This window comes from Varanus komodoensis, unplaced genomic scaffold (assembly GCF_004798865.1).
Source record: "Varanus komodoensis strain SLA01 unplaced genomic scaffold, ASM479886v1 scaffold8, whole genome shotgun sequence".
Classification (NCBI taxonomy): domain Eukaryota; kingdom Metazoa; phylum Chordata; class Lepidosauria; order Squamata; family Varanidae; genus Varanus; species Varanus komodoensis.
The window spans coordinates 37872735-37882066 of NW_025336481.1; the positions used below are offsets into that span (position 1 = coordinate 37872735).

The following is a 9332-nucleotide window of genomic DNA, read 5'->3' on the forward strand; positions in this document are numbered from 1 at the left end:
CATAGTTCTTGACTCAACTAGGCTTTGAAATGAAGTTTAAAGTAGGCTTGAAAATCTTGCTGAAAACGGAACTTGGTTAGGTGGTACAGAAATAATACTGAACCAGTAACATAAAGAAGTAATACAGAACGCCAGAAGTGGAGAAGAATGGGAAGATGTGAGGAGGAAAAAGAAAGTACACAAACCCAAACCCTGTTTCTGATCACTTTAGTGTGGTTAAAATAGTAGCATCTACTGGTCCTGAATGACAATTTGACCAGTCTTGTTTTTCTAACAAGATATCCCAGGAGCAGGAAATGCATGGCCCTCCAGATGGCACTGGACTTCAAGTCCCAGCATCCCTTACTCTGCTGGCTCAAGCTCATGAACAACAGTCATTTGGCCACATCTGGAAAGCACATGTTCCCCAGCCCTGATCAACCTGCTCCACCACATTGATTTTGCTCTTCTTGTTCCAGCCTACCAGCACAGGTATCAGATATGCTGAATCAGCACCAGACTCTTGGAACACCCTTAATCTGAGAGCTCCCTCAGAGCTTGTGGTAAAGAAGCCTCACCCATTTCTCTAATGAAAGGCTGAAGCCTCTTCTCATTTCTCATTATTCACTGTACTGCAGCACTCACTGATTCCAGCTGGGATATCCCCCTTATTGCATGCACTCACCCACCTGCAATAATTAGCTTCTGTGTCCAAAGTACATTTGGCACACAGGTTGCACTCTCTGCTTTTTGATCCTTTCCTAAGTCATGGCATATACAGGGCACTCCTTGCCCACAATTGGGATATTGTCATGGAGAGACAACACACCTTTATTAGTAAAGAAGAGTGTGGTACATTTCTTCACTCAGGGAAGGGCTCTGAAAACCAGACGAAGGCAGTGGAAAAGGAAAGTCCTCATTAAAAAGACAAAGCTACAGTTCTGGTCTTGCATGACAGTACAACATGTTTCTTCCAACATGTCTGTGCAAGTTGTTTAGTAAAGATGTTTTCTACAGCTTCTGTATAGTAATTAATATGGAAAGCAGGTATTGAGTGCTTGGAAATTAATTGTAGACCAAATGTAAAGAAAACTGTCACAGTAAAAAATGATGTTAATCTTGTGACTGAGCATGTGATGCTGACGCGCGAAGTTAAAATGCAAGCCCCTTTCCTTGAGAAGCTCATCAGCAATATGGTAATAATAATCTTGACTGTCCTTATATACCATTACTAGGATTTACAAGATAATGAATGCAAAGTGTTATGAATGCAGTAAACCTCTGCCCTTCCCAGGCCCTTGAAGAGGGAACCCACCCCCACCCCAGTCCCACATGGCTGAAGAAGCTGTTGTGATGTGCTGTAAAGTCGTCTCCAACTTAAGATGACCCTATGAAAGAACGTCTTCCAGAATTTCCTGTCCTTGACAGTCTTGCTCAGCTCTTACTAGTGGCTTCCTTTATGGAGTCAAACCATCCCATATTTGGTCTTTCTTTTCTTCTACTGCCTTTGACTTTCCCTAGCATGATTGTCTTGCCTTCTGATCATCCTGCCATGATGGTCCATAGAGACTCAGTATGGTGTGGTGGTCCGAGGTTGGAACTAGGGAACCCCAGGCTGATATTCCCACTTATGTTTGGGTCAGTCACCATCCTCTAGCCCAGGGGTTGGAAATCTTTAACACTCAAAGAGCCATTTGGACCTGTTTCCCACAGAAAAGAAATCACTGGGAGCAGCAAAACCCTTTTGACATCTAAAATGAAGATTACACTGCATATATCGTTTTTTACCTTTATGCTATGTATAAAAAAAATGGTGTGTTGCATTTATGAAAGCAATGAACTGCTACAGAGAAAACAAATTTTTATTTCTGCATGCAACAAAAAATTTTGAACTAAAAAAACCAAGGAAGTAGATCTATATCTTCATTAAGATTTAGTTGCAGCTCTTGTTCAGTCACTAAAAACTGTTATTTTTAATCTTACATTATAAACTAGTAGGACTCGTTTCCTATATTTTGAATAGGAGAACAGCCTTCTGCAGAGTCAAAGTCAGTGCTAAAGGGCTGCATGCATTAAACAGCAAACCCCGTAAGTTTATCAGCAGTAAAAGCAAATGAATCTACCCATGCACCATTAAACACTGGGTTTTCTTCAGAAACTTTTCTTCAATTTATCCATGGCTGGCCTATGGGGGTGGGGGGTGGGGGAAGCTCAGTAAATGGGCTTGGATCTGATGTGACTGATTAGGAGATAAACAGTCAAGTGCTGTGAATTGTGACAGGTCCCAAGCACAGCTTTTAAAATTCAGATGAAGGAGAATACATTGGGACAAAGAGAATCTTTTCAGCAGGGTTTGAGTAACATAAGAGCCTGCAGGAAGCTTGTTCCACTCTTTCCCTGCACAATAGCAGAAGAATGTAGCAATTTACTTAACCAGCCTCCATGGCAGATCAGAGCGCAGATCAGAGCCGGTGCCCGTGCCACCTGGCCCTGGAGCATACAGAGGGATTCAAGTGCAGAGGGATTCAAGTTGCAGACCCCTGCCCTAGCCCAAGTACTTTGCATGACTGTTGTGAAGATAAAGTGGATGAGAGGAGATCCATACAGAGCACTCTGAGCTTTTTTTTTTAAAGGGCAAGATAAAAATGTAGCAAATAATTAATGTGACTATTTTTAGCAAAACATGATGGTGTTAATCATCTTCACCCATGTCTCAAGCACCAACTATTTCCTAACTCTTAGCCCATTCAAGCAGTGTGTTTGTAGATCGTTTGTCACAGTGACTTAAGAAATAAATGTACAAGTCTTGCACACACGTGTCCAAGTAACATGGCACAGGTGCATAACGCTGATCGTATTTCTTCTTCTTTTTGGTCACATAACTCCTTGTCTGTGTCCATAGGTGGCAAGAACTCCAGCGTTGCAGGAATTAAAATCACCGACAGCAGAACATAAATTTAATGCAAGGACTTTTAATTTTCTCTTAACCTGTTGGCAGTGGTTGAAAACTGTTGTGTTCCTGAGTATAAAGAATTCTAAAAGGAGCAAACTGCATTAATGGTTTATAAGGGCTAAACCTGTTGTGGCAGAAACCAGCAGGCAATTGAAAGCAGTTGGAGAATTCCCTGTCAACTGATGTGCCATCGAACCCTGCCTCTTCCTCAGTTCCCAGGATTGCAGAAGCTGGGAACATGATGGAGCCAGTTTGCTCAGCCCTTCGGGTGGGGAGAGGTTAGCATGCTATCTGAGCAATGTACCAGTTAATGAAATGAACAAAGGATGACAGAGTAAGACTCAGTGACCCAACCCCAAAGGTGACTATGCCGAAACTAAGATGAAAGTGCTGTGTCTTTTGCATTTGAAAACATATATACCAACAGGTCTTGCTTATATTTCGATTTAGATGCAGTAGATTAAATGTCTGGTCTTGAAGAATGACTCATTTCTAATATTATTGCAGATAAAAAGTACCATCAAGCAATAAAGAAAGCAGGCATATAATTCTTTCAAAAATAAATATGTAACTATGTTTCTGTCAACAAGTGTCTCCCTGAAGAAAAGATGCAACACCACCAGTTATTGTAAGGACTGGAGGGATTTTAACTGGTTTTTTTTTTTTTACTGCTTCCCATAATTTAATCCACTTCCTTGTCTCCCAGTTCTACTCATCTAATATTTACTCAGTGAGCTCATGCGATGAATTAAAGACACTCATTAACAGCGCAATCCCTACAATGTCTACTCAAAGGAAGCCCAACTTAATACATCCGGATTTATGCCTATGTTGACTGTGTATGGGATTGCAGGTTAAATCACTAGAAACTGAAGCAAAATATTTATCTAATCTAAGTTCTACTTTGCTTCAGAAAACATGGTAGTCATTAAAAACTGATAACTTTTGCCTACCAAATCAGTGTAAACCTGCTGGATAATCTGCAACCAATTTGGCCTAAAATAAATTAATCTGGTGAATATGGGAAAACATTCAGTATAAAACTTGCATGCTTTGTACAGTATTAACTTGCAAATCACTGATCAATAAATGAACAGGCAAGCCTCACTTGCAATAATATACACAGTGATGACGTTAGTTTTATTAATTCTTAGGCACCAAATTATTTTGACAAGTCACTCAACTGCTTTGGATCAAGTTCTGCAAGATACTGGAACCAGGTCTGAGTTTAATCTCCACCACAAAATGAGGCATTAAAAAAAAAAAAAACTCCTGAACATATACAGTTAGAAGATCTATGTGGCTAGCATTTTATTCTCAGCTTCAAAGTAGATATTCCAGTCCTTTTATCAGTGGATTGTATGGAACCCATTTTAAACCACATCTGCACAAAAAACAGATGTAAAAGAAATACACACCCAAGTAATACTATAACCTTCAGTTTTTCAGAGCAACATACAAACTGCAAGACTGTCATTGCTGCATTTCAGCCATTACATTTTTAATTGCTGCACGGTTTCTGTGCTTTTTACAGTTTCACTAAAGACAAATTCCACAAGTCAACAAACTTCTCTCATCACTGCATCTGCAAACTGGGAAAAAGCTTAACCTGACTGAATTTCTGCTTGTCTTACAACAATGGGGCCACATGTCCATGATCGCAGACTGTATCGCTGGACACAATCTTGCTCTAGATACCTGTTGCTGTGTTAGTTTCGTTCAGCGGGCAGTGCATCAGACAAAGAATGCAATTCCAGCCATGTTTGCTAAGCTCAACAGGGTTGACGCTAAGGCTGGGCATTTGCAATAGGTTTTCTGATTCATTTGTTTAAAACAGCAGCAACAAAATGAGTCCTCAACCCACCTCTAGCTTCAATCAGTCTATTGAAAAGAAAGCAGCCTAGGAAATTCAGAGTGATTTGTGTGCGTTGCAGGGCTAAGGGTATGTCTTTTGCATCAGGCTCTGGTTGCTTGAACTGTGTTCAAGAAAAAATGTTGATTAGCCTTCCTCAGCTTGACACCCTCTGGAATTTCTGTTCATTGGCCGTACTATCTGGAGAATGAGGGGAGTTACAGTCCAACAGATCCCGAGGCATGAACTTTGTGGGAATGCTGGAACAGATCCTGTCAACCCCAGGTCTGCCCATTACTGGCTTACTCTCTTGCGCTTAGAACTGCACTGCCAAAGCTGGTGCAGATGTGTGAACAGACTGAGCATGTGAACTAATTCCAAAAAACCTGTGTTTGTGATGTGCAAGTTCTGCTGGTGGTGTTTGATCCTGGATGGCTCATTCACATGGGCAATTATTGCAGCTCCCCCACTCACCGGGAAGTGATGGGCATGTTTATGTAAAGCCTCTCAAAGACACAGAAATGCCACTGCCAACCTGGTGCCCACTGATAGCTGGGAAGGATGAGAATTACACTTCCACACTTCTGGGAATATCAGGCTGCAGTAGGCTGACTGAGAAGATGGGGTAAGCTATCCTAATTTAGCCTCACTCAATTGATACATAAAGGCAATGTCCAAGTCAAACTCAGTTTCCAGCTGGTAAAGTGGGAATTAACAGCAGTTTAGAACAAATCAGGATAGGCTCACCTATGCTGAGTGTTTTGTCTTAAAGCCTGTAAGACAGTGGATCCTAGGGTATGCAGTCAAGATAAAAATTCTGCTAGATTGACCTCTACTGGTTCTATTTGCTTTGGTGTTTAAGGCTTCTATAAAGCCTTAAGAGTCTCAAAATAATACATAAGAGAAAACATCTAATTAATTTAAAAATTGCAACTATGTTTAGTCTTAATGCATTGTCCTTTAACAATGAATCTATGTGACACTTTCCTGCTAAATTGCTCACACACTGCCCCTCAGGGCTAAAGGGATCATGGAATGACCCTAAGAAATTAAGTTTCCAAGGCTCTGATATGGATAGGCAGGGAGGGGATGAGAGAAGAATGGTTTTCCAAACATAGGACACAGAGGGAGGCCAAAAAACAATCCCTGCTATTCTAGCAGTTGCCTGTGAATGCCCGCCCACACACAAAGCGGAGCTGAAGTTTGAAAAGTAAAGTGAAGTTTGAAAAGTTTGCAAGGTGCACTGTGAACTTGCATTTTTATGGCTTACACAAACAGAGAAACATGTGTTCCATTTCCTACAACAGCTTATCTACATTCCTAAAATGACCCAACTTCTACCACATTTCACTATGGCCAGAAACAAGAAGGTGCCATGGCTGAAATAGCTTCAGGAGCTTGCCAAAAGGAAAGATATTTTCTTTCTGAGCTACTCCCCTATAAAAGAAACCTTACAATATCAAGGATTGTTTCACACAGAAAAAAGCAAACAAAGAGACAAGAGAGAGGGGTACAAAAGTTACGCATTCTGTGGGGAAAGTGGAAAGAGAAACATTTTGCTTCCTCTCTCAAAATACTAGAGCACCGGGTCATCACACAAACCTGATAGGCAGGAAATTCAGAAGAGATAAAAAGAATTACTTCTTCACCCAGCACATAGTTAAACTATGGAATTCACTTCCGCAAGATGAATTGAAGGCCGACTGGTTGTATTCAAGAATGTTATCAATGGTTACTGGTCCTGAAGGCTATAGGCTACCTCCAGTATCAGAGGCAGTACAGCAGTTGCTGGGGAACATGGGTAAGAGGGTGTTGTTGCACTCATGTTCTTCACACTTGTTTGACAATTGCATGAACAGACTGCTGGTCTAAATGAACTCTTGGTTTGATCCAACATATCTTTTCTTACGTAGCTAAATCTTGTTCATTTAAATTGGCCTACTCTAAGTAGGACTAACACAGGATGCAATCCAATATTCCCACACCCCTACTAAAATGAGATCTACTGAACTGGCAGGCAAAGCAGTTGGTTTTTGCAAACAAAAATAAGGGTGGGGACAGAAACTTCTCTGTGCTTGAAATATAAAACATGTTTAAAAAACTGTTACTTTCTAAATGGGAGGAAATGGGTTTCCAGTAGTTGGCACCCTCTCATCTTAAAGTGTGATGCTCCTAGTCCTAATTTTGCACAGGGAGACTTTGGGTACCCAGTGGTAAGGGGAACACGAGGTTGCAGAATCATCACAATGCCTTCACTTGTCCTGCAGCTGAAGCATTACTGAAAAGAGGTTCTGGGGCTGGACAGAGGACCATTGAGGAAGGACTGGCTTTGCTTATGCAAGATGCACTGCTACACTGGAAACGGCATGCATGCAGATTGTCATTCAGGACACTGTATGAGCACGGGCAAGCCACAGGGTGTATGTGAGGTGGAAGTGTAAACATGTATGTGGTTCCCACATACAATGATAGGAAGGCAACCCTGGAGTTTTACAGAGGATGCAGTCAACACGGAGAGGAAGCCAAAGATGAATATGAAAGACGTTCACAACACATTCACTGATGTCATACCTTGATCTCAGGTGTACTCATAAAATAAATAGTGGAGCAGCAAATGGTTGCTCATTATCTTCTAAAAAGTGCCTTTTGCACTGGAAAAAGTATGAACTGGCCTGGAATTTTTCTTCCTCGGAACAATAAACTGAATTTATTGGAGCACTGGCCAGATTTCAACTCACTTTATCTCTTAAAAAGGCTAGGCACTGCTAAGCTCTGACTCACATCTCTCCCACACAGATACAAAAGAAAGCTCTTTTCTTGGGCATGAAGGAGCTGCAAGTGGTCTTAATCTAAGGAAGCTTAACTGGAACTCTCCAGTTCAAGAAGATTGCAGCCAAAAGCATGTCAGAGATAAGGATACTGTCGCCATGAAGCCTTGAATGTTCAATGAGGTTAAGACCACTGGTGAAAAGCCAGCCACAAAACATACTGATAAGCGCATGAATTTAGCAACTTGGTCCTCTCACACCTCTCTGCTGCCCCCGCCCACTCCCTCCAAAATTCAACATGAGCTGAACTCAGCTACGACCAGCTTACACCGTGCAGTCCCCACACGTTCCTCTCGGAACTTTCTCCTGTGTTTATTTTAAAGAGGTCCCAGGGAAAAGAAACTTCCTAGCGTTCCTAAAGCACTACCTCCTCCCTCCCTCCCCTCTCGAAAGAGGTGAGATTTGCGGGGGCGACGAGCGGATTCTCTTCTTCCCAGACACACATTCCTGACCTGATCAGAATTTATATTCCAGGAGAGGCAATTTCAAGAGCTAGCAAGAAACCGCTCTCCGGTCCATGCCCACCTAACGAGTGCGCCTGTTCCTCCTTAAAAATGCAATATCGATTTTGGACCTGGGCGGATCCGTGAAGGGCCCCACGCAGACACAAATAAAATTACGGGGAAATTCGGTTGAACTTACGTGTAGCCTTCCGAATTGATGTCTCCGTAGCTTTTTTGGACATAGTACATTTTGTGGACATGGGTGCTGCCCCCTCCTCCTCCGCCGCCGCCGCCGCCGCCGCCACCGCCCATCATCATATGGGAGTTCATTTCATACCGCATATCCGGGCCGGACTCGGTTCTGATCATCCTCCCCACGCCCAAGGTGTTGAGCCTGGGGTGGGACCCCCCGTTCATGCTCATCTCGGCGGCTGAGTCGGTTCAAACTTCGCGTCTCGGAGAGGAAAAGAAGCCTCGGTTCAGAACAAAGGCATCAATTCTCCCGGGACCGACTTGTGGGGCTAGGGGAAAGTTGCTTCCTCTGCCTTTCTTTCGCTCTCTTTCCCTCCAGATCACCCTCAAGCCTTTGCAAGGCTCAGGTCCTCACCGAGGAACAGGCACGGAAGCAAAAGCGCGAGCTAATAGGCCACCAAGGACAATCCCCTAAAGGGAACAAGGTCCGCAGGAAAATAGCAGGGCAGATCTGCAGATTGAAAGGCGGAGGCGGTCCAAAGGGGCCTGCAAAAGAGGGGAAGGGGTTTTGGAGAAGGGTGGGCCAAACTGGGAAGAGAGTGGGAAACAATCTCCGGAAAGAGAGGGGAAAAGAGGAAGGTCCCGCTAGCGCTGTGCAGCTGCGCGTGTGTCCAGGTGAGAAGACGGCAGAAGGTGAGGGTTGATGGCGGCGGCGCGGCGGCGGCGGAGAAGAGATCGGCCGGTCCCGCCCTGCTGGCCCAGTAAAAGCGAGGCCGCACCTTTTGAAATCCCTTTTGAACGGGCAAGCCTGGGCGTGGAGCTGCCGCCCCCGGGTCTCGCCTCCCACCAGCGAGCTCATAAACTGGGCAGAGTTTCTGCGAGGCTTCAGGCCTCCTCTTGCTGCTCTTCTCCTTTACCTGAGCCCTACCCAGAGGCGAGGAGCCGCCCCTCCTGGCGCGCTGCTGGGTCCTTGTGTTACAGGAAGCGAGCGGGAGGCATGGCTGCCGAGTCTTGCTGGGCCCTCCCTTGGCAACGAACAGGCTGGGCCGCCATGGAAGAAAACCCCCTTTTCCACTCCCTTGCAC

At 43.9% G+C, this 9332-nt stretch overlaps 1 protein-coding gene across 3 annotated transcripts in view; it reads right to left on the reverse strand.

The window, feature by feature from the left end:
* The window catches only part of LOC123036303 (desmoplakin), a 59650-nt gene extending 50693 nt beyond the window's left edge, over positions 1–8957 (reverse strand). For 2 of the 3 annotated variants that reach the window (XM_044455451.1, XM_044455450.1), the window contains exon 1: positions 8255–8957. In XM_044455451.1, coding sequence (XP_044311386.1) covers positions 8255–8478 — 224 coding nt within the window. In that variant the 5' untranslated portion in view covers positions 8479–8957. The remainder of the gene's footprint in view (positions 1–8254) is intronic. The other variant, XM_044455449.1, reaches the window with a different exon arrangement.
* Positions 8958–9332: the final 375 nt, after the last annotated feature.